General features: G+C 49.7%; 1 protein-coding gene across 2 annotated transcripts; it reads right to left on the bottom strand.

The window, feature by feature from the left end:
• Positions 1-1,542: 1,542 nt before the first annotated feature.
• LOC144935034 (vesicular integral-membrane protein VIP36-like) lies at positions 1,543-21,074 on the bottom strand. Of its 2 annotated transcripts, XM_078861344.1 has the most exons (9): positions 21,071-21,074; positions 18,203-18,298; positions 13,086-13,204; positions 9,365-9,482; positions 8,300-8,382; positions 7,772-7,933; positions 5,688-5,802; positions 5,054-5,173; positions 1,543-4,380 (listed from the first exon to the last, which is right to left on the bottom strand). In XM_078861344.1, exons 1-9 carry the CDS (start codon positions 21,072-21,074, stop codon positions 4,217-4,219), a joined length of 981 nt encoding a protein of 326 aa, XP_078717470.1. In that variant the 3' UTR covers positions 1,543-4,216. The 2 variants fall into 2 exon arrangements, with proteins under 2 accessions (XP_078717470.1, XP_078717469.1); XM_078861343.1 differs by lacking the exon at positions 21,071-21,074 and having other exon boundaries at positions 18,203-19,454.
• Between the last annotated feature and the right edge of the window lie 3,096 nt (positions 21,075-24,170).

The following is a 24,170-nucleotide window of genomic DNA, read 5'->3' as shown; positions in this document are numbered from 1 at the left end:
AAGCGAGCCGCAGGGAAGTGGGAAGGAAGCGCACGGCAATGTGTTGTTCATGCCACCTCCGATTAGCACGGTCGGCTGCGTACGGTGCGAACGAAGTTCAACGTACATACGCACCTACATTTGCCGCGATAACCTCTTGACATTTAGTTTATAGGAGCTGGCTATGGCTTACACGTGATTCCCTGCTCGTGAAAATACACATGGGACTTCGGATGCTCTGAGAGTCGCGAAGTGGGCATGGCTCACCGATGAGCCATGATAATTGAGGAGCCGTATGACGCTCTCGTCCTGTCCCTGCCAGCATGTATCTGGACACGGCTCACCGATGGGCCCTTACGACGGCAAACCTTGTGTCCACGTCTCTCTCACACTGCCGCTCGTCTTGCGGCTCTCTTCGGACTCAACATGCTGAACAATTCTCTCGACCGAGAACGGATTTGTTGAGGCGGGCCGAGTGGTTGGCGCACGCCCGTGATCTCTAAGCGCCTTGGGGGCAAGGGGGTTGGTGGATCACGTATCGAGATTTGTGAAGCTTCCAGAACCGCGAGAATTTCGAGGTGGCCAGGCGAATGCAATGTGGCGCCACGGTGCCAAGATGTTAACTGCCTCGCCTGGTATACGAGAGGTCGTGGGTTCGATCCCGACCCTGACGCCTGTATATTTGGAGTTTGCATGTCTCTCCGTGGTCACGTGGTTTTGTCTCCGGGTCCTCCGGGGTTTTCCCTCCAAATTTAGAATCAACATCACGCAATCTTAAGAGTATTTGGCTGCTATAAATTTCCACATGATAAGCCACTTCGGTTGAGCTATCATATGGCCAGGTCGCTGCTGAAAAAGAGCTACGTAGTTCAGCGAGGGCCTAACCTGGTAAAATAAAAACACGTGTATAGTTTCGTTGAGAACTGCAAGTGGGTTCGTGAACTCGTTCCAATCTGCACACAATACCAGCGGGGATTTACATTGCGGCGGGTAAACGCAACGCCATCGCAAGATCTCCGAGAGGTTTCCCCCCTCGCATGTTTCCTGACGCACGCACGGCAAAACCAAAACTCTGCATTCTCCGAGACGCCTACCACCAAACGTCCGCACGCAGTCGGACCCTTATGAAATTTGGCGAGGCTTTCACGGAATTGCACACATTATCTTATAAGCCTATATCGCAAATTGCGTGAACAAATTCCCGTGAGCCAGTCATCCGGAATGCGACCGATTATTTGCGAGAAATCTCGCAAGCTAAGACGGCGTTCAGCCTGTCCGGCGCTTAGATGGTGAATCACCGTGCACAACAGGTTGCTGCGAAGCTGAGAGGTGGGCGGCTGGGAAATCAATTCGTCTGCGCTTCCCATCCTCACCGACCCGTACTGACCAGCGTGGCGAAGTATGGACAAAATTAGACCGTAAGACGCGTCGCACGGCGTTGGGATGCTTGTGGTCGCCGTTCCACCATTGGGGGAATGGTAGCAGCGCGCCACGCCGTGGACTGAACCGTGCATTGCATGTACAAACGCGTCACGACACGAACTCTCAAGCGCTATGCCACATTTCAACGGGACTTTATTGAAACACGCACACACACGCAAGTCCAGAGTTCTTGAGGAAGAGGCCCATCTGAAGAGAGAGGCATGCAGTCAAACGAGGCAAACACAAATTTAGTGGTTTTAAAACGCCACGACACGAACAGTGGCGTAGCTATCCAGTGCGCAGGTGCTGGCGTGTACCTAAAACGGGGCCCACGAACCAGTAAGGGCCAGGCGCCGGGCAATGAGGAGGGAGTTTTACAGGGACCTCCTATAAATTCAGCCCTTAGAACGAGGGCCCATGGCAACCACACGCAACCGCTAATGCTCAAGGCATTTGAATGTTCCTCTGCGGCTGATTTTTGGTGAAGACGCACCAACGGCCTCCATCGCCAACAACGGGGAGGGGGGGGGGGACGTTGTCAATTCAACGCAACCAGTTTTTGGTCGTTCCGCCAAGATGTGAAGGTGGCCCAAAGTTGAGTCCTCCTGGTTTAATCGGGCGTTGAGCAGAGTTGTCCTGGGTGCTGGTGTTGGCAGCCCTGAGCCAATGGTGAAAATTCCACATTCCAATGCCACGGGCCAGTCTTAGTACAGAACCACCACTGTTAATATTTACCGCGGAGAGATTAATGGCCGAGGTTACCAGAGTCCCGATGAAATGCTATAGTTTTTAATCCAATGTGACTTTGTAAACGTTTTGTATTAACTTTTTTTTGTTAAAAACAAAACAGATTTTTTTTTTAAATAAACACAATCGGCTAACAATCGTTAAATAAAATTAATCGGCTAATTACTGAAAATCGGGTAAACGTCGCAAGACTCTTGAGCGAGCGTCTCCCCTGCTCACACGTGAGACATCCAACACAACTTCACATCAGGAAAATTGGACTTCGCGCCAAAGTGTTTCACCAAACACAAGAGCCCCCCCCCCCCTCCACTGGCTCTAGCCAGAGAGGGAGCCGTATCGACGAGCGTCTTGATAATAGCCCACGCTCTGAACACCGGCACCAAACCCGATCCCCCATCCGCACGCAACGTTCATCAGAGTTGAGTGCAGGCTGAAGAGACCGGGAGACCCGTGTGGTGGTGATATAGAGTGTAACAAAAATATACTGCATCATTTGGAAAAGGAATCTCGACAGTGATTGACAAAGCTTGCGGAAAGAGTGGACCTATTTTTTGTGATGTGGATGAATTGATGACGAAATGATGATGTGGTTTCATGGTTGTTGATGACAGAAATCAACTCGTGACGTTACGATAAGTGACGTTATTAAATGTGCCGATGACGTGGTTGAATGGTGGTTGGCGATAGCGGTAAAATGGTAACGACGTGGATGAGATGATGTGTGGTTGAGAGAATCCGCAACACAAAGCTCAAGGCAGTCGGGAACAACGGAGTCTGAGACTCGGGAGCGAAACTGCCTGGAGGAGCTCAACGCCGGGTGATTATTCCACGAAAACGATCTCGGTGAGCAATGTACGACTTTACGCGCATGCACTGCGGCGCACTACACATTCACTTTTGATTATCTCAATATTCCCCAGTGTTATCACCACCCTCGATAAACATTCCCCGATGCCTCCCCCCACCCCCCCCCCCCTACGATCGATCGGACACCCCGCCTCTCGCCCAATCCAGGTGAAGGTTTTAACCGGGTCGCGGTTCGTTCGGTGTCGGTCACCCGCAGAGCGCAGCGTTCGCGCTGCGTGGGATCGGTGCGGGTACGATCCCTCTGCGTTTCGTCACGTTGAACTCTGATCCGGCAGCCAGAAGGGGACCATGTCAAGACTTTGGCTTCTGAAGTTTTCTTGAGGCTGCTTCTAGTAGTAAAAAAAAAAATCGTATGGGTTCAGCGTTGAAGCAGGCTCAGGGCCTATGTTGACAGTGACCTCTCCTCCTCTTGTCTGGAATCGCCTCGTTTGACGGATTTCCTTACTCGCTTGAAAATTACAAGCATGCTGGAACGTCAAGGGGGGGACCTGGATGGAAAAGTATTAATTGTAAAAAAAGTCGAGGCTCCATCCTGCTCTTACTAGCGTGGGACGGTGAGCAACGCCGTTGTTGGTCCCTAAAAAGGTTGTGGGAATTCCACATTGCTATGGCGGGAGGTTCAGTTAAATCCACAGGGCAACCACTGGGATTTTCCCCACAAGCGGCCGTCATTTTATGAAATAGTGACGGAGGGGGAGGGTCAGGGGAGGTTGAAATAGCAACTTTCAGACTGCGAGTCGGAGCAACGCTCAGTTCGCAATCTTCGCTCAAACGAGCTGCAGGGGCAGAGCAGCCCACCCTTGATGGCGCTGCTGAGACAACTGTGGAAATTTCACGTTCCCCACAGTGAGTGACAATCTCATCCATCGATTGGACAACCAACACTTAACTTCCCACAAAGTGGTAATTATTTCATAACCCCCCCCCGCCACCTAGCCAAAGGTTCTCTAAGGGCTTTGTAAACAGACGAGTTCTATCCCCTAACGGTATCTCGCTCTACAGTTTGCGCCTTTCAGACGCCCGCTACATTCGGTTAAATAGCGCCTATGTTACAACAACAACAGTGCCTTGACCCGGATGGGTGGGTGTCAGGTGGGTGCTGGGGAGCGGAAGGGCCTGGGTGGGTGGGTAAGGACAGATGGATTGGTGGGTCGGTGACGGGAGGGAGGCTGTGGGGCTGGATGGTGGGGGGCGCTGCGGTTCAGTAGAAGCGCTTGCGGCTGTGCTCCTGGCGGCGCTGGTAGATGAGGAGGCCCACGACGGCGCACACGACCACGGCGAGCAGCGCGCACAGCAGCAGCAGGAAGAGGCGCCAGCCGGACATTGGGGCGGTGCGGGCCGAGCCCGTCGAGTCGTCCGCGCTCGCTGCAGGGGAAACATTTGCGTCAGCGACGGCACCGTCACCGCCGACAAAAATGACTTTGCGATTTTCTACCTGTGACGCAGCGCGCACGGGAGATTTGCTCTCGCTCTCTCGAAGGACCACGGACAAGCAGGAAGAAAGCCACGAGCCGGCAACAATAGTTGCCAAAGCTCCGCGGTCCTCTCTATATATACGTTAAGGTGTTATTGGCTAGCGAAGTGTTTACATGCGGGAGGAAACCAGAGGATCTGGAGAAAACTAACAAGTGCGAGGGAGTCAAATTTTTGCTGTACTACCTGCTCCTGGTGAGCCAGTGTATGGCTCCTCAACACCCGTGCGGGAGGGAGCTCGGCAATATTTGTGCAAGCCACAAACCCACAGGGGGTTGGCCAAAAGCCACCACTGCCCAGCTATCACCAACTACTCTCACTCCCACTAACACCACTGTCACCAACACCATCACTATCGCTAACACCACCGTCACCGACACCATCACTCCCGCTCACACCAGTCACCAACACTATCACTACCGCTGTTACGACTACTGCCGCCATAACCAACCACCCACCCTCACTCTCGTGAATATTACCGTTTCCCTATTTTTTGTTTACACCGATTTCTACCCCCCATCTTTGTAGCCCGGCACCCGGGCTCCCTCGCGCAAGGCCGACTCACCGCGCTGGACGAGCGAGAGGTCGACCGCCGGGAGGACACTGCTCCGGTCGACCTCGGAGTCCTCCGCTGGGCGCTCCACGCTCAGCTCGTAGAGCTTCAGCGAGACGACGTCGTGGTTGTCTGGGGAGGGAGCAGGAGTTCAGGAGCAAGGGGTGGGGGGAGGGCGGAGGTTAACATGTTAATAGCCCACGTCGGTTTTCCTCCCCTATATTATTTCAGGGGTTTTTAGCGGGGTCACCGTGGTGGACAAGAGCAGGCTATGTTGAAAATTCAAAACTGCCAAATGCTGGAGAATGATGGAGATGGCGAGTGATGATTGATGATGAGATGAATGAACCCTTAATCGGGATATGAAACCATAACGATGGATGAAGGCTGGATGGCAGATGAACAATGATGTTAAATGATGAATGACCGATGATGATAATAATGTTGAATGGATGAATAGATGATGATGAACCATCGATGGGTGATGCATGAGTAATGCTGCTGCCGATATAAATAATTATGAAGTCCGACGACTACGATGACGAATGAACAATGGGAGAGATAATAACGACCGATGACCATGACGGGAGACCTGGACCGTGACACGCTGTGGCACCGACGACATGTCCGCGCAACACGTACGCACCGGAAAGGTCCCCCGTGACGGCGGACGCGCCAAAGTGGTATCCTGTGGGCAGCGAGACCCCCGCCACGTCCAGGCACTCCCTCCACTCGTCACGGTTATCCACGTCGAGCATCACCTGGCAGGGACGAACGCACAAACGCACGCACATGCACACACACACACATCGACATACGAACAACAACAGCAGTCGCCATTTCGGCACTAACTGATGGTGACATCATCGTGACACTTGTGCCAGGCTGGGTGCGCTTCGAGGCTGCGTGAAATGCCGAAGGACCACGTGAAGTGGGTGGGGGTTCACGAAACAAGTCCCTGGCGTTATCGGTTAAATGACCGACACGCCTGGCAGGTGCTGCATCGCCGTGCCACCACCTTGCCGTGTTTCAGAACACGCCGACACATACCGTACGGCTCGTCTCTATGCCGCTAACAACCACCACCCCCCCCTCCCCCTATCAACACCCCCCCCCCCTCCGCAGTGATGAGATGAATTGCCGCAATTTTGGGGTTGCGATTCTATCCAGGAATCTATTATTTTTTACATCCTTTTTGATTGCTTCGTTTGTGCCGTTTCTCAATCACTCCGTCCTTTGGTACAAGTTCGTCTGCTGCGACCGCCCCAAGATGTAACGTAGAAAATAACACAACTTTTACAGCGTGCGGTGAGATAATGGAACCTCACGCGCGCACGAATCAATGCGTGTATAGTGAAGCGAGACAACATATTTGTGATCGATGATCCATGTATCGTCGATACAAGGTACGGAACATGTATCGTTACATGGTAGGCAACACTTGATACGTATGTATACCGTGGAGGTGGAGCGGTGGTGGCATCGTGGTTCGTGCACTGCGCTGTGAACCTGGCGAATTTGATTCCCAGCCGCGGCTATCGTTAGTGCCAAGCGATAGATCTCAACCAATCCTGGGTAACATCTCCTGCCACAACCCCCCCCCCCCCCACCAAAAGCTTCACCTACCCACACTGACCATAGCGAAGCATGGTCAAACAGCTCCCAAGACCAACAAGGAACTGGGAGGCTTGTATTCAGCAGTGGATCGACCAAGGACTCTCAAATATTATGAGTATTGTAAACTGTATACCGAGCGAGCGTGACTTAGTGTGTTGTGGTGCAGCGTGTCGTATTCAATGGGGTTTAGGGAGACAGGGTGCATTGTGATGCATTCATTGTGGGTCACCGAGTCATGGTCCAGGGTATATTGTGTTGCGGTATGTGGAGTTGAGAGTGCTGGTATTGTGTAATGTCTTGTATTGTGCTGTAGGCTATAATAGTGTAATCATCACACGGCACTGTGCGATGTAATGATTCGGACTGTAATGGGCGTCACTGTTGCGGACGGTATTGTCTCACCCGGCTTTTGTAATCCCACGGCCACGTCAAACTACACCTGCCCTTCCGGATGTAAACACAACAAATAACAAAAATTAAACTGCTGATCCTAATCCTATCCCAGGTCAGCTTAACCCACAAATCTATTGTTGCATTAAATGTAATGCTGTGTCAAGTATTTAAAGGCTATTTTGCCTCTTTTTCTGAACGTATCCAAATTGTGCTATTGGCGTCAGGTCAGGAAACCAAGCCATGCACTCTCCCGAAGCAGCACCACTCTGTGTACGAGAGAACGGCCCACGGAATCAGACATCGCAGAACTTCCTCCGAGATCTCAGGCTGAGCTCCGTCTTGACCGGCGCCTGGACTGCTCTCAAACACAGAGCATTGGTTGGCGTCGGCTTACAGAATCAGAACATTTATTTATATTGGAGGAATCCGATGAGCTGTAAAGTTATTTTTCACAGATGTCCCGTAGTTATCGGCAAGGCGAGGCCTACCAGCAGGTAGGGCCCTGTGCCTTGCCTAGTTTTCCTACAGGGTCCACTGCCCCCCTGGCACAGCTGCAGGTATGCCGGTGGCCGTCGGCGCTGGGCATCGTATACATCACAACGCAAACCGTACGACGTGACGCGACGTCCTTCACAGTCGTTGTACACAAACGACCCGGACGCGGGTAACCGACGTCGCATGGTCGCACCACGTTGCCGCCACCGCCGCCGCAGCGCTGACCGTCAGCCGCTGGCGGGAGTAGCGCACGGCCATGTAGGTGTCGTAGTCCTTGTTGCGCAGGTCGGCGTAGCAGCCGCCGATCTCCGTCGTCTTGCCGTCCTTGCTGTGGTCGTAGCGCAGGGAGCCGTTGTTCACCATGGCCGTCACAAACGGGAACAAGCGCTGGCGGTGGGCGGAGGGTGAAGGTCGTGAGAGGTCAGAGCTGGGCGACGTACAACCTGTGAACCCCATCGCCTCGTGGCCGCCTCCCAGCACGAGCGTTTGACATTTTAACGATGCAGAGATGAATCGGCATGTGTGGTTTGTTCAGTGTGCTGTTAAAAACCCGGTGCCGGTAACTGTGGCCGGGAATCAGACTCGGGTCAACAGGTTCATAGCACCACACAATGCGTTAGTAGTCATTGTGCCAGCATTCCAACACATTTGTCTGTTAGAAAGCAGTGTTAATGACTAATCATGTGATTTTTAAAATGTATTATTATCGGTTACGGTTGGGGGGGGGGGGGGAGATTGGGATGTGGGGCTCACATCGTGATCGTCAAAGTCGTTGCGGTAGGTGTCCACAAAGATAGCAAGCCCGTGGAACGGGTCCCTGCTGCCAAACACCGACCCTGAAACACAAGCACAGTGCAGTCACTGGTGACTGGACTGAGAGCGCGCCAACCTGCTCCACTCAATAACCCAGCTTAATCAGTCAGACTCAGAAGATTTATTTATACGGGAGGAATCTGATGAGCTATAAAGCTCTGTTTTTGTAGATGTCCAGTCGGGGTGGGTCAAACAATACAATCGGAGTGCAAAGTAGAGGAAAGGTAAATAAAGCACTTAAAAATATACAAATTAAACGACACTATTTTTATCTTACCAGGTAAAGCCCATTGAGGTATCAACTTGTTTTTCAGAAGCCACCTGGCCATAAATAATAGCGCAACAAAGTGGCTCATCATGTGGAAATGTATAGCGAGCCAATGGACCTCCGTGCGAGTCTATAGACCTCGATATAAGTAACTGGCGAGTCACTACACTTGAGAACCGACTTTGATCACAGGCGCCCGACACCAGGATTCAATCCGAGGATTCGAACCGCAGCTCTCCAAGGTGCCTGCTCAACGCTCTGACCTCCGAGCCACCCGGCCACACCAACCGTGCGTTTTCTTATCCTTTCCGCTGCTCACAGCGGGGCCGGCTGTACCGGGTGGACAGCTGGCCATTTTGTTTTTGGCCTGAACAAATAAGACTTGCCTGTATCGGTCACGCACGCATAAAACGCGACGACTGAGGCTACTCACAATGATAGCAGACACCAGCAGCTCCTTGAACAATACCGGAACGGTTTGTCAGGACCACAACAGTGCTACTTTTTACAATGAATACATCGTTAAAAATTGTATAAAAATGTAATAATTTGCAGCCCTGTGTCAACACTACTCTGAATTAAGGTGAGTGTGAGGGAGGGGTATGAGCAGGGGAAGGCAGCACGGGTTCAAACATTATTCGCCTCCGACGTCAGCCGTGGTAGGGAATGGAACTTGAGCCGCCGGGTTCGTGGTGTAGTTGCGCTAATCGCGGCGCCACCGTTCACTTGCGGCTCACCCAGCTGCATCTTGTCCTTGGTGTACCACACGGCGAAGCCGTCCCCGTGCAGGTTCTTCTTGCCCTGACCGTGCACCTTGAAGTGCACGTGCATCTCCCAGTCCGTCACGTGGCACGGCTGCAGAGAAGTACATCGGATAGTTTGTTTAAACGATCCATTTTTTGTTGTTGTAAATGTTCCCCAATTTTATCCCGAATCTGCTCCCGGCGTGACGCCACTAGACAAATAACCCGTTCGGAACGCTCACTGAGCAGTGCAACCCTTTGCGTTGGAGAACGGCCCCAGGAAGCAGACATGGAAGAGCTACCTCTGATATCCATTCAAGCGACGACGTCCGGTCTTCGCACTAGAGGGCAGCACTCAACCACCCTCTGTATTTGACAGCAATGATCGTCGCTTGGACATTGCTGAATGTATACAAATTAAGTGAAAAACAAATTTTATATGGTGATGTTGGTGATTGGATGGAAGCCACAAACTCACTACACTATGGGTCACTATGCAAGTCTATGGGTCTGTACACACGTCTATGGGTCTCTGTGTGAGAAAGCGCGATGAGGAAGTCACTAACGTCGCTTTCCCAGTTTCTCAACGAATCCACCTGCGTATGACTCCTGAGATTGCATACACATCGAGGCTGAGGGTGTACCCTCCACAACTGGAAGCAATGAGAACCAGCACTAGCAAAGGCAAATTGTCTTTTCTTTTACTACTGATCGTTTTGTTTAAATAACTTTTCCATCAGTTTAACACGGAGGCTTTCGCGATCAATATCATCCATAATAGAGGTTTTTGGGTTAGATCGTGTAAATATATAAATGTGTTGTTAAAACCTGCCACCACCCGACACAGCCAACTAGTGAGGGTTGTCACGTAAATAGAATGTGGCCAATTCGTCACTAGTACAGCACTAGTGTAGTGTGTAGTGTATAGTGTAGAGTATCGTGTATAATGTAGTGTATAGTGTAGTATACTAGTACAGCACACCGGTGTGTTGGAGAGCCAAGCCACATCATTTACAAACTGAGTACGACGTTTCGCCAGTAATGACAACTAGCTTCATCAAGCGACAGCCAGATTTGTGGAGAAGTCTTACTGTTTCGTTCCTTATATAGAGGCGTAGATGTGTTGACCACGCTTCTGCGCTCTTGCACAATGTGGGGGGGGGGTTAACTGAGGCAACGTACATTATGCATTATACGAGCCCTTTGAACTTGTTCTTCCTGTCTATTCTTTACTAAAATAGCCCTACCAACGGTAATCCCTATTGAAGTACGGCATACATTTAAATAACGTATTATTTGAAGATTCGCTTCCGTGCAGCACTAAGGCGTTAATGCGCTGTTCACCGTCATGTGGTACAACTCTGGTCGTACTTGTAAAACAGATGCTAGGCTCAATGGGCCTTACCAGATGTAATAATAAAGTTTGAGTCTGAACTCTGGGTAAGGCGACTAAAATTATTTATTTTGTAAAAATGGGAGCTCCCACTTAGCATTGTTTCCGCAAGTACAAAAAAAATGACAGAGTTTTCCGCAGTAGAAATGTGGTTTGACCAGGACGCCCTAAGCAAAAGATCATTTAATCCCCAATTCGTATCTATAACATCAAGACCAAAAACATCCCAAGGAATTGCGCCACCACTCTCTGCACTGCACAAAAACCGTCAAAGAATCCTCGGACGGATCGGTTCACGGGCGACATCTGCTTGCGGTGAACGCCATCGTTCCCCCACCGAGATTTGGCCACGAACGCCGGACGACCTCCACCCACCGCACCTGGTTAATTTCAATTCACAATGAGCCAGACATCATACATGTCGCGACTTGCGGTGGGGGGGGGGGCAACGACTTCAGGGCCGTATCAGGCCGATCACTCTCCCAGGTCTGGCCGCATGCGAGGCCAGGTTGATGCAACCTCGCGCGGTGTCACAGAGCGAGGCCGAGTTGATGCGACCTCGTACGGTGTCACGGAACTCTTAATTACACAGCCGCGTGTCGCCACGCGGGTGCTCCAACTGTACGGAAGGAAGATATGGGGCGGAAGTGGAAGCCGATCTGTGCGTGTCTGGACACAAAGGTGGCCGACGGAGAAATACTAAGCAAGGGGTGGGTGGTGGTGGGAAAGTGAAAGGGATGTGGTGGTGGGGAGTGTGTGCCAATCATCTTATTCAGGGTCCATTCCGTGACCGGCCTACCAACTTCACGTGACCCCAAAGTGCACCTAGCCTGGCACAAGCGCCGTGGTGATGTTGTTGTTGTGTGAAGACTAGTTTTGAAAACACACTCGTGTTTAAGACGAGTTTAGAAGTGTATAGTGTACAGCCCTATTGCTGGATGAATGCCTCTCCACACTGTCGTTGATGGGGGTTGTTGACCATACCTCACCACGTCGGTCAGCGAGGGTTGATGAACGGGGCTGGCCAACAACGGGTTAAGATATCACTTGCCACCGATTTGAGCCGTCGCCAGGAATCAAACCCAGGAGATCAGGTTCGTAGTGTAGCGAAAGAACCAGTGCGCCTGCCGGCCGGCGTGTATCAACATAAGAAGAGCCAAAAATGTGATATCCGCAAACTCGCTGCCCACTGTCAATTGGGACAAACTGGTGCGGAAATGTGACTATTTAAAACTGTGGGATGATAGCTACAAATTCAGAATTTACTTACTGCTGGTAGGCTTCGTAATGTTTTATTGGAATATTTAACCTGGATAATGCCTTGAGATGTAACACCTCGTTTGCAAGGATGTCCAGAGTCATTGGTGACTTCAATGACTCACTGTCCGGATAACCAGTTCAAGGAGGGCAGCTCATTGTCATGCAGGAGCAGTGCCCTGGGGTTTAAAGATGAGGAGGGGGTGGAGGGGTGGGGTGTGGGGAGGGAGGGACCCAAATGCTTTTTTGTGGCTCACCGTCGGACAAAGACGGTCACCGCATCGCGCGCTTTCAGACGCGCCACTGCGGCCGTCTGGAACGCTCTTCCTTCCGATATTAGGAAACCACTGAAGCTATGCACTTTTAAATCTAGACTGAAAACTAATTTCTTTAGAACTGCTTTTCGTGTTTAGTTTGTTGACCTTTCCCCGCATCTACGATTAACGCGGTTGCCTAGGTATGGTGCGAAAGAAATTCAACATACATACATGCTTGGCACTCAAGTTCCTCCTCCTGCACTGTCGATGGTGTAGGTTGTGATGGGCACAGCGAGGGGGTCTATGTGCGTGCGTGTGCCTGAATGGGGGTGGGTGCAAGTGTTTGAACAGTGCTGTTTGCACTCCCGTGTACAGTAGCTGCGCTCTCTGTCAACACTATTATATCTATAAGCACTCCAGGCATTGGCCACTAGAACAATGAAAACGAATTCACATTAGACTACCAGGTGGTCGACTAACACAATTTAGGAATTAAACTATCGAATTTCAGAACTAGGACGAAGAGTGTTCAACTGTGACTTTGGGTCTCAGCATCATCAGCAGTGGAACGTCGACAAATGCCACTGTGTGGGATTGGATTGATTCGTATTCAAATGGGTAGCTGGCGCAATGTGTCAACATCGCCACGAGGGAGATGAAGACGACCAGGCGTGGTACTGGCCACCCACACTATTGTGTGCCGTGCCGGCCTTCATAGGAGGTGCTCACTAACGGCACTTGACCAAACAGTATGTTAAGGCTACACGGGGGACCTTTGTCGTGTGCTGTACGTGCGCTGGCCACGTACCACAGTGTTCCACATGGCACCGAGCTTGCTCTGCTGATCGGCCGTGAGTCGCACGGCGTGGCCAATCACCACCGTGTTGCCCGTGATGTCCCACTGCGCACCTGGCGACGAGCCAACGCCTGTTGGAGGGCACACAAAGACAAAGATCCCCCCCAAGTGTTGTTAGCGAGTGCCTATTAAGGCCAGCACGTCACACGAGGAGGTACAGGTCGTTGAAGCTTATGTATGTGTAGTGACATAGATTAGAAGTTTTCGTGACTGCAGGAATCCATACTCTTTGGTTCTAACGGTAAAGTCACGTAGGTAGAAAAATAAAATAAAAAAAGAAAGTAATTATTTAAAAAAAAAAATTGTTTACCTACGTGACTTTCCTAAAAGAACCAAAAGTATAGTGACATAGAATCGGTCACGTAGCAGCATAGCGCTGGCTGCTGGCAGGGAAGAGGATCTGCAGCTTACAGCAGCCCTGACTGACAGCTGGCCACGTGATAGACCAGAGGGATGTAGGGGAAAGGTCACGGAAGGGACATACCAGGAACCCGCTAGTAGGTTCCAGAAGGGGGCGTGGCCGGGGGCGGAGCCAGGCCACGCTGGCAGTATAAGAGGGGCCCCGGGAGGGGACCTCGGGGCTGTCGTGTGGAGTGGGGGGATCCCCGTCGTGCTGCTGGAGTCTTCACCGTTCTTCTCGTCGTCTTCACCATCTCGGGGTCGCCAGTCAGGCAGTCTACCAGCTGTCCTGACTGAGAACCGTAGTTACTAAGTGTTACTGTCAGGCCGTGTTAATAAACAGAGTACCTCCTACTCTTAGTGTCTCTGAGTCAGTCACTACATATGTATGTTGAACTTCCTTCGCACCATACGTAGCCAACTGTGCTAATCAAAAGCGTAGACGTGGGAGCACAGAAGTACAGTAGAACAATGGATTTACCTGCATTATCCTTTGATGTGCACAATGGAGCCTTGAAAGCCTATAACACCTGTTAAACATGGTGATCACCCAACGAAGTACTGTCCAGCATCGTCCCCGCTTGGCTTCCAATGTTCGTTGACATCGGGTGGACGCACTGTGGGGTGATCTGATCACAGTAGCTGCCGCCTTGTGAGGCAGGAAAATCCCACGTGCCAATTAGTTGTTTTTTCCCTGAGCTATCTCCATATATATAAAAGGCAAAGTTGTGATTATGTGTGTCTGTTGAAAATGTTTAGCATACTTCCCGACATGCAACAAACTTGAAACTTGCCATGTGGGTACTTACCAGACTGTACATCATGCAAAAATTAAAAAAATACACATTTTTTGGGGGGGGGGGGGGGAGCTCAATAAATCTGTCATGTGACACGCGCATGTGGAAGCGTCACGCATTATAGTGTAGCGGTTAGCGCGCTGCGCTACGAACCCGGCGACCCGAGTTCCCCTAGGTCGACTCAGCCTCAAATGAGTAACTGGTGTGGTGTGTGAACATCGCCACTGGGGAGACAAAGGCGGCCGGGCGTGGTGATCCAAGTCCCGGGCGAAGCCGGGTAGGAAAGCTAGTGTTTCATATGGTGAAGTGTTGCGTGAAGCAATTCAGGGGAAGTTTAAGGCCGAGTCGGCCTAGGTGGCCAGAGAGCCCACAGATATGGAGGAAACGCAAGGGGAAGGAAGCTTGCGGGATGCAAAAGTCCTTGGAAACGTTCTATTTGAAGCAGTCATCCTAAATAATTACTGCAACCTTGTGCAAAGTTTGCATATTAGTGCTGTTTTTATTTGTGTCTGTATACATTTGCATCCCCACGTCTCTACTCCAGCAATCTGTTTTCTAAGTCTCAATAAGCTCTATTCTGGCTTAAAGAAAATGTAAAAAGGTATTTTTGTACTTAACACAATGTGGATTTAAGTAGTGTCTAAATATGACATCTCAATTTTCTCTAAAGAGACAGCATGTTTATTTTATAGTGGCAATTATGCGAGTCTGCGGGTCTCTGTGCGAGTCTATGGGTCTCTGTGTGAGCTAATGGGTCTGTACATTTCACAAACGCAGAGCGGGTAACACAAGCGAGGTTACAACTCATACACATGCAGGTATGGGGCTGGAGCGGGATTTATGGGGAGCATTGAACAATCCATTTTTATTTCTGGGCCAGAACAGCAACATGTAGCACATTCAACGATACCAGTCTGTGCACATGGCTAATAAAGGTGAATGATGTGGTAACATACCGATGAAGTACGTATAAAAACTCAACGCATTTGTCAATAACAATGTGGCCTTAAAAGAAAAAAAGATATATAATTGGTAACGTTTCAGGAAATAGTCTTTCTGAATAGCACATAAAGACTTCATAGCATGTATCACTTATGGCACATCATGTATGTGCTGTGAAGAGGGGCCATTGCCTGACACGTCTCCTATTATGTTTCCTTTTAAGGCCACAGTCTTCTTAGTTGAATGCATTGAGGTTTTTTGTTAATTAAACTTGCGCCCCACTGCGAGCAAGACATCACCAAATAATGTACTATTGAATAAGGCGAGTGCAGGATGTTGGTGCAATTCCGGTGACGCCAGCTCAGACGTTAGCAACAAGTCAGACTTTTCATCTGATACCATGGGACTGACCTATTTGGGCATGCTCGTCCCCACAATCACACATCAAACAAAGCTGAACACATTTTCAATCAATAAACGACCCTTGCTTATTCTGACCCAAGAGTCAGTGGCCCTCAATTCCTGTAAGCGTGAGCTTATCGTCAAAGTTAGACTCCTGTCACAGTGGTAAGGTCAATCCCACTACAAAGACATCGTGGTTGTTAGCAATGTTACTATTGGGATTTTGCTGCAGCAGACCCTGTCTGGGGTTTGGCGACTCAGAAAAAAAGTGACCGCATCCGGCACACCACCTCCAGTAGACCTCTCCTTATGGCTGTGGCAACTATTTTTTATTTTATTTTACCAGGTAAGCTATATACATATTTTTGAGAAGTGACCTGGCCACAAATGATAGCTCAATGAAATGGCTTATCATGTGCAAATGTTTCGCAGCCAAACACTCCAAATGCATGTTTTTAAATGTGGAGGGAAAAACCGGAGGACCCGGAGAAAAATCCACGCGACCACGGGGAGGATATGAAACTCCAAACATACAGCAGGTGTCAGGGTCGAACCCACGACATCCTGCACACCAGGCGAGGTAGTTCGCATCTTACCACCACGGCGCTTATTGGTCAAGTGCCTAACCCAGCCGACAAAGTCGATCCGGGAAATAATTGGTTACAATTAAAGCGATGAATAAAATACTCACTGCACAAGTCTAAGGCCCACCGCCTTATAAAGATGTACATTAAATATACGGTGACAATTAAGTGATAAATGTTCGTCATCATGTGCCACTCCAGCTAAACGAGATGCACTGGTCGTGGTGGTGGATAGTGGAAATGGGACAAGCACCGTCAAAACCCCCAATGTAAGCGCATGTCCGGTACGTCAACTGTACGTCTAGCAATACCGGCCTCAAAACAAATAACATGCTGACTTAGCCTTTAACCAAATCACCCGCAATGCACCCGATCTCGTCAGATCTGGGGAGCTAAACAGGTTTTTGACTCTGCACAGTGCTTGGAGATAGGTGACCACCATGAATTAAACACATTCCTGCGGAGGGAGCTGGTAGGAACGTTGTGTTGCTCGGTCAATGGCCAGGGTCAACGGCGGCGTGGTGTATTCCGCAAATATGCCCGACTGTGAGGGCGGTCACAAGCCGGCGTGAGTAGGTTAAACGTTGAGTTTTATAAGGGCACCACGGGGTGACCAGCCCCTCCCCACCAAGCCCCTCCCCACCCAGCCCCACCCCTCCCACCCCCCACCCAGCCCCACCCTCCCCAGCCAGCTCCTCCCTCCCCTCCCTCCCCTTTCCACCCAGCCCCACCCCTCCCATTTTTGGATGCACGACGGACGGACACAATAATCCCCTGTGGGCTGGTAGAACCAGGTGGTTCCTACCAGTATAATAATAATAGGTGTGATAGGCTGCTGTGGCGCTATGTTGTCAACAGAGGGCAGTGTACGAAAATCAGCGGTTGCATGGTCTCTACTGTTGACCCACGTCTCTGTTCCTCGCCTTCAACCCAACTCGCACACGCACCAGCGTGGTGAAGTATGGTCAAGTAAACCGGCGTGGGGAGCATCTCATCCAGGTAGTGAACTGACAAGAGGGTCTGCCACACGTGCCTTGTTAAGTCGGTGCGTCACCTGCATGCTAAGCCAAACCCACACCTGTCAACCCCTTATCAGTGCCTACCTTACTAAAGACCAATGCAGACCTTATTGGTCACCCCGTACCCTTATAAATCCCAACGTTCAGCCTACAAAGTTCCATCGCAAGGGAGAAACACAAACAAATATACATTTTTGCCCGTATTGTAACGGCTGTAAGCCGTATGGACCTGAAAACTCAATTTCCCAGCACAAGATTGCGGTTGTATGGGTTGACAGGTATGCATACCGGTTAAAATAGGATAACTATTAATATACAGATGCGATATATTGGCTTTACGTACAGATAACCCAGTCGTTTGATACGCAAGTAATAGCTAGCCTACCAGATAAAGTTGCATACTTACTTCACACACAACAAATAGATGGCTTCATATGCATCTACTGTATGCAGTTCACATCCCGGCTTAATTGGGCACAATGGAAATTCACATGTGCATCTTGCTGCCTTCAAGTAAATTTGCTTTTCCATACATTTGTCTTACACATGCAGGTAGTGGCAGATTAGGTTAGCATACACGTAAACATACTGTGTTGAACAATAAGAGTAGGTTTGACGCCCAATGATATACTGCATTGACTTAACACACGCACTGCCTATAAACTACACGTGCCACAAGACGAAACGTTACAGGTGCTGTACTCCAGTGACTGAAGATGCAGTACAATCCATGTCTCCTATATCTCTAATTCTCACCCCTGACCCAGCCCTTGTCACCAGGCTCTGCTCACCAACCTTATTATCCCAAACCCCTCACCCGAACTGACCTCTAACCCTACGCCTAACGTGACCCCGAACGCTGCTCGAGACGACCACCGAACCGAAGCCTGACTCGGCCCCCCCCCCCCAGAGCCCCGTGTCCTCACCCTGATAAGGCTTCATGAGGCTGTGCTCCCTCTTGATGAAGTCCCCGTGGTCTCCGTCATCGCCGCGACACGGGGCGAGCAGCAGCAGCAGCAGCCCCAGCATCATCGCCAGCGGCTCCATCGCCTGTTCGGCTGATGGTGACCGCAAAGCGACCGGCTGGGCGGCGAGTCGAGTGGTTGACTGATTGGCAGTGAATTTAGTGACTGGGCAGTTTATTAGAGTTGCTGGCTTGGTAAGATGAGTGCCTTACAGAATGTCTGGGAACCAGAGCTACTTAACAGACCGCAGATCTTTGTGTCTGCCCCCAGGGATTGTCTGGCCGACTAATAAGGTAATTGAATATCAGCCTTAGCAACCCACAGTTTGGCTGCTATGTGCCTGTCTGATACAGTGACGGCGGCTGATTGTAACTGGCCTTGTGTCTGCCAGACTGAGTGCCTGACTGACTAGCCCGAGTACCTGACACAGGCTGACTGGGTACCTGACAAACTACCTGTAAGACTGCTTGTCCCGAGTGCCCGACGGACTGCCTGCCCTAAGGCACGGCAGGTTGCTTCTAAGACTGCCTGCCCTAGTGACTGACTGAATGAGTAACCCGACTACTGTCACGCTGCCTGACTGCCTAAGTGACTGACTGAATGGTGACTTGATACTATCATCACAGACTGACGGATTTCCCTGGCGACTGGCTACGCTGGTGGCCGACTACCCTGGTAGCTACCTGCCCCAGTGACTGCCTGCCCCAGTGATTGACTGACTACCCCAGTGATCGACTGCCTGCCCCAGTGACTGACTGCCCTAGTAGCTGCCTGCCCCGGTGACTGCCTGCCCCAGTGACTGACTGCCCTGGTAGCTGCCTGCCCCGGTGACTGACTACCCCGGTGATCGACTGCCCTGGTGACTGACTGCCCCGGTGACTGACTACCCCGGTGATCGACTGCCCCGGTGACTGACTGCCCCGGTGACTGACTGCCCTAGTAGCTGCCTGCCCCGGTGACTGCCTGCCCCAGTGACTGACTGCCCTGGTAGCTGCCTGCCCCGGTGACTGACTACCCCGGTGATCGACTGCCCTGGTGACTGACTGCCCCAGTGACTGACTGCCCCAGTGACTGACTACCCCAGTGATCGACTGCCCCGGTGACTGCCACACCGCCGAGTCCTGTGGGTCGCTCTTATTGCTGCTGACATCTCCAGCCCGGGTCCCCGACCACGTGGTGCTTAAGCACGGCTTCACATTTCCCAGAGCGCATGCGCGACCGGTCCCAACTCGGCGCTCTCCCAGTGGTCCGCGCGTTTAAAGAATTGGCCAATCGGACACGAGGCCGTACGCATAAGCGGTGGGGAATCTAGAAGCATGCCTCAGCCAATCTGCGAGCCGTGATGCTAATCGGACGGAAAGAGCGCGGGTTTTTTTGTTTGTTTATTAAACCGCGTTTCGTTACTTGATTGGCCACGTGGGTTAGGTATGATGAGTTGGCTTCCGAGCACCTGTGAAGTTGAGTGTGGTGGTTTTGCACGCCTGTCACCCGTCGATTTGGGGATAGCGGTTGGTCAATAACGTAGACATTTGGGAAGCTAAAAAAAAAGCTGAGCCACACGTCCAGGAGATGGCAGTACAGCAAGTGGGTTTGCTAACCCATCTGTGTGGGCATTTAATTGCTGTCCAGGATCATTCTTGTTGTTATTTTTTTCCTCCGGATAGTCCAGTTTTTCTCCACACGAAGCAAACCACTTGCATGGTATTGAAATTGGCCAAACATCTCAATGCATGCCCCTCCTATTAAACTAGTCTTGAGACTCAGTGAGGCATTTCGGGGAGAAAAAAAGGCAATATTGTATCTAAAACCATTGTCACATGCCAGCATTGTGAGAGATGGCGGTGGCTTGGGGAGGCCTTCGTCCAGCAGTGGATTGACCATGGCTGATTCATTGTAATTAACGACTTACACAAAGTGTTTGCCACAAATGAACCACAATGCCTTGCTGATCTCGTCAAGGACCATACACTGTCTCGCAAACTCCGGTCATCCTAGATGCGGCTTTTGGCTAACCATCGAACAAAGACGGTGACCGCATCGTGCTTTCAGATTCACTTCTGCGGCCGTCTGGAACGCTCTTCCTTCCGATATCAGGAAGCCACTGGAGCTATGCACTTTTAAATCTAGATTGAAATACTAATTTCGTTAGAACTGCTTTTTGTGTTCAGTTTGTCTTTCCTCCGCACCTCCGATTAGTGCGGCTTTGGCCACGTATAGCGCGAAATAAGTTCAACATACAGTACATTAATACTGTGTTTTAGAAAAGGCTTGCACAGACAGCCAGCTAGCAAAACTCCTGTTTCATATAGTATATGACAAATAAATATCAACATCCCACTTACCCGGCAGGATGACGCAGTGGTAATCCGAGTGCCTCACAGTAAGAAAGAAGGTCCAGGATTCGATTCCAGACTTGGGTGCCTTTATATGTGGCGTTTGTTTGTTCTCCCTCGGTTCTGCATTGGTTTCCTCCGGGTTCTCCGGTTTCCTCCCAGAGCTCAACAAAACGCAACGTAACTGGTAGTATGGCAGGATTGGCAAAACATCCCAATGTTATGTTAAGCCACTCCTGTTGTTCTCTGCCCCCTGTACCGTTTCCGTTCTGTTGTAATGCGCACCGATGCCTACTTTATTGAGGGCGATATTTGGCACCTAAAATAAAGGTTGGTTGATTCTAAAAGAAATACCCACAAATTACTAATGAAGGATTACGCATAGCAGCACCCAGGAGGGTCCTAGGCAGGAGAGGGAAGTACAGCAAGTGGCCTGGACCAGAGTTGATCCTCAGTGAGTAACACAAAACAAGCGTAACAACAACAACAGTGATAATCATGAAGCCTGATATTCCCATTTAGCACGAACCAAAGGCTTGCTTCGTTAACGATATAGACCAGTTATGGAAACCATTGATGAAGATGGGACCAGCTGCACTGGGACTGCACGTATACAAAGTCTCGGAGCAAAATATAAGCGTGCGACTGTGGTCCTCCAGAACAGACCGCACAACATATAACGACGAAATGCCTGATCCACAAATACGAAGGAGACATCACAGCGATACACTCCGCTGCTCCTGTTGCGGTTGTCTGGCTTGACCGTCTGAATGTGAAATTGTAATCGTTGCTCTGCATCCACATCAGCCATGAGAAAGGAGAAGTGAGAAGGTGAGTCAGGCACAGAGGCAGGCTTTCAGCGACGTGAGAAGTTTCTTCAGATAGGACGAACACGTCGCCTGATTCTGATAAACATTGCCCAGGCAGTCAAATGAACCACACCGCGGATGGTTTCATAACGGTCCACAGGTATTTCAAGTTGAGCCAATAGGTCTCAATCAATCTAAATTTTGATTTAAGACATGCGTGCACAACACTCGCAAAGTAAGGTGGGCAGTGGTAGTTGCGCACGCCTGTATCCCAGCACTGTGGAGGTGAGAGTCAGTGGATCACCGCAAGAATGTTGCGAAACTCTTTCCATTGGGCGTCGAGGAGTTGCCATTCTCCTGGCTCGCCACGAGAAGGCAGTACAGCAAGTAGACTAATCCCCATCTGTTTCCATCTGTACGGGGATTGAGTGTTGCCCCCTCACGCACGTGGGTTTTCCTCCGAGTGCTCCGGTTTCCTCCCACTTGTATAAACAACACTCGTCGTTAGTTGTCTGAAAACATCTTACAATAAAAAAAACTCTAATGCAGGACCCTCCTGAAAAAAAGAGTAAATGTGGCGATCCTGGATAAAAAATGCACTTATGTTGTATTATGTTACAGCTAAGGATACATTGTATATGAGTCGTTGGGACCTCCATTTAATTAGAAACATGCCTTTAAATAATTTAGATTATTTTGCTGCTATAAATGTCCATAAATGATAAGCCACTTCGTTGAGCTATCATTTGTGGTTAGGTCTCTTCTACCTGGTAAGATAAAAAAGGTGTTTTATGTTTGTATGTTTAAGTGAGTTTCTTACCTTTCCTATACTTTGCACTTTTATCGTGTTTTTGTAATGTTTGTTGTTGTAACGTTCTAACCCGCCCCTACTGGACATCAGTGAAAAAGATCTGTATAGCTCATCGGATTCCTCCATTATAAATAAAGATTCTGAATTATGCGTATTTATAATGTGTTCCATGACTGGGTAAGGTATTTCGTCGAAAATGCACGCTGTATTAGTCAGAGGTGGGACAAAGTCATTGTTATGCAAGTCCAAGTCGAGTCGCAAGTCATCAAATTCATGACTCGAGTCTGACTCGAGTCCAAGTCACATGACTCGAGTCCACACCTCTGGTATTAGTTATAGATGTAAAATACCAATACATGTGTCATTGCGTGTGCTATGCACGTGTCACTGGGCACTCTGGACACATTCTAGATTTGAAGCTTTCGTGACTGCAAGGATTCATACTCTTAGTTCTTTCGGTAAAGTCACGTAGGTAAAAAATGAAATTAAAATTAATAAAAATAAAACAATAAAAATCACGACGTTTCGGAGGCAACACAAGCTTCCGTCTTCAGGTGAAAGCTTATGTTGCCTCCGAAACGTCGTGATTTTTATTGTTTTATTTTTATTAATTTTTATTTCATTTTTTACCTACGTGACTTTACCGAAAGAACTAAGAGTATACTCTGGACACAATTACAAACGAGATCAATGTTATTAGATACAATATTGTCGGTTCCCCCCGAAATGCCCCACTGAGTCTCAAGACTAGTTAATTTCAATTTCTGCAAGTGTTTTACTTCGTGTGGAGGAAAACTGCACTATCCAGAGGAAAAAAAATAACATCAACAAAGAATTATCCTGGACAACACTCAAATACCCACACAGATGGGTTCGCGAACCCACTTGCTGTCCTTACATCTCCCGGACTTGTGGCTAAACGCTTTTTTTTTGGAGTTTTCCAAGGTTATTTTTCAGTTGAAATAGCTCAGTTAAACTACAACGCTTACATCAGTTAGACCAGAAGGAAACCGGGCTGATGTATCATCACAGCCGGTAGAAACACTTCCTCAATTACATTGCCAATTGGTGAAGATGAGGTGCATAGACGTGGGAGTACGGTATAGAAGAAATACAATCCCAGTAACGAATCCCAGAACGTTGGGCCAACGTTGCATGTTTACTGGCATACGACGTCTGATTTTGCTGCACTGCCCTATGTTGCTCACAACGTAACCCCCTGCTCTGCCCCCATCCTCGTTAAAAACAAGTGTGGTAATGATGATAATGATGCCTGGTGCTACGAAGATAACCACTCAAGGACCCGCCGGTCACACGAGTTCACGGCGGACTTTGCTGATGGAAAATGCGATTGCGTGTGAGAAAACAGGAAGTCAGAGTTAGATTCCCCGCCAAGGTTAGCATCAGTATTGGGTTTATATCAGGACTAGGTGGATCGCATTGAATACTCGGTGTGGTGTGTAAACATTGGGGGAGACAAAGGCGGTCGGACGTGATCCTGGCCACACCACCCCCTCGTGTGCCGTTCCGGCCTTCATAGTTTCGGCGCTATCAGAACCTGCCCCAGTCCGTTAAGAATATCTTTGTCTTTAAATTTTGATTTAAAGCTTTCGTGACTGCAGGGATTCATATTCTTGGAAAATAATGAAAATAAAACATTATAAAATTCTCACGACGTTTCGGCTGCTAGCGTTGTGGCCGAAACGTCGTGAGAATTTTATGATGTTTTATTTTCATTATTTTATTATTTCCCTTCTACGTGACTTTACCGAAAGAACCAAGAATGTCTTTGTGTGTGCAGTGGCACAGTGGAGAGCATAGGTTGCTGCATCTGTCAGTCATTAACCGGTCAACCCATGGCACTTGGGTCTGTCCCGTGATCTCCTGCCTGCAGCCAATCTTCAACACTTCACGTGAACCGTCTCAAAGTGCACCTAGGCTGGCACGATGTCACCGCCGCTTAGTGACGAATCTCG

This window comes from Lampetra fluviatilis, chromosome 12 (genome assembly GCF_964198595.1).
Source record: "Lampetra fluviatilis chromosome 12, kcLamFluv1.1, whole genome shotgun sequence".
Lineage (NCBI taxonomy): Eukaryota > Metazoa > Chordata > Hyperoartia > Petromyzontiformes > Petromyzontidae > Lampetra > Lampetra fluviatilis.
The sequence above is the reverse complement of the archived record's forward strand: the minus strand, read 5'-3'. Positions and strand labels throughout refer to the sequence as shown.

Excerpts from the sequence above, each read along its gene's own strand:
- LOC144935034 (XM_078861343.1), bottom strand. The coding sequence starts at position 18,323 with ATGGAGCCGCTGGCGATGATGCTGGGGCTGCTGCTGCTGCTGCTCGCC. Across the intron at positions 9,483-13,085 it reads GTGCCATGTGGAACACTGTG|CCGTGCCACGTGACGGACTG; the intron begins GTACGTGGCCAG and ends ACTTCTCTGCAG. Across the intron at positions 7,934-8,299 it reads ACGACTTTGACGATCACGAT|CGCTTGTTCCCGTTTGTGAC; the intron begins GTGAGCCCCACA and ends GCCCACCGCCAG.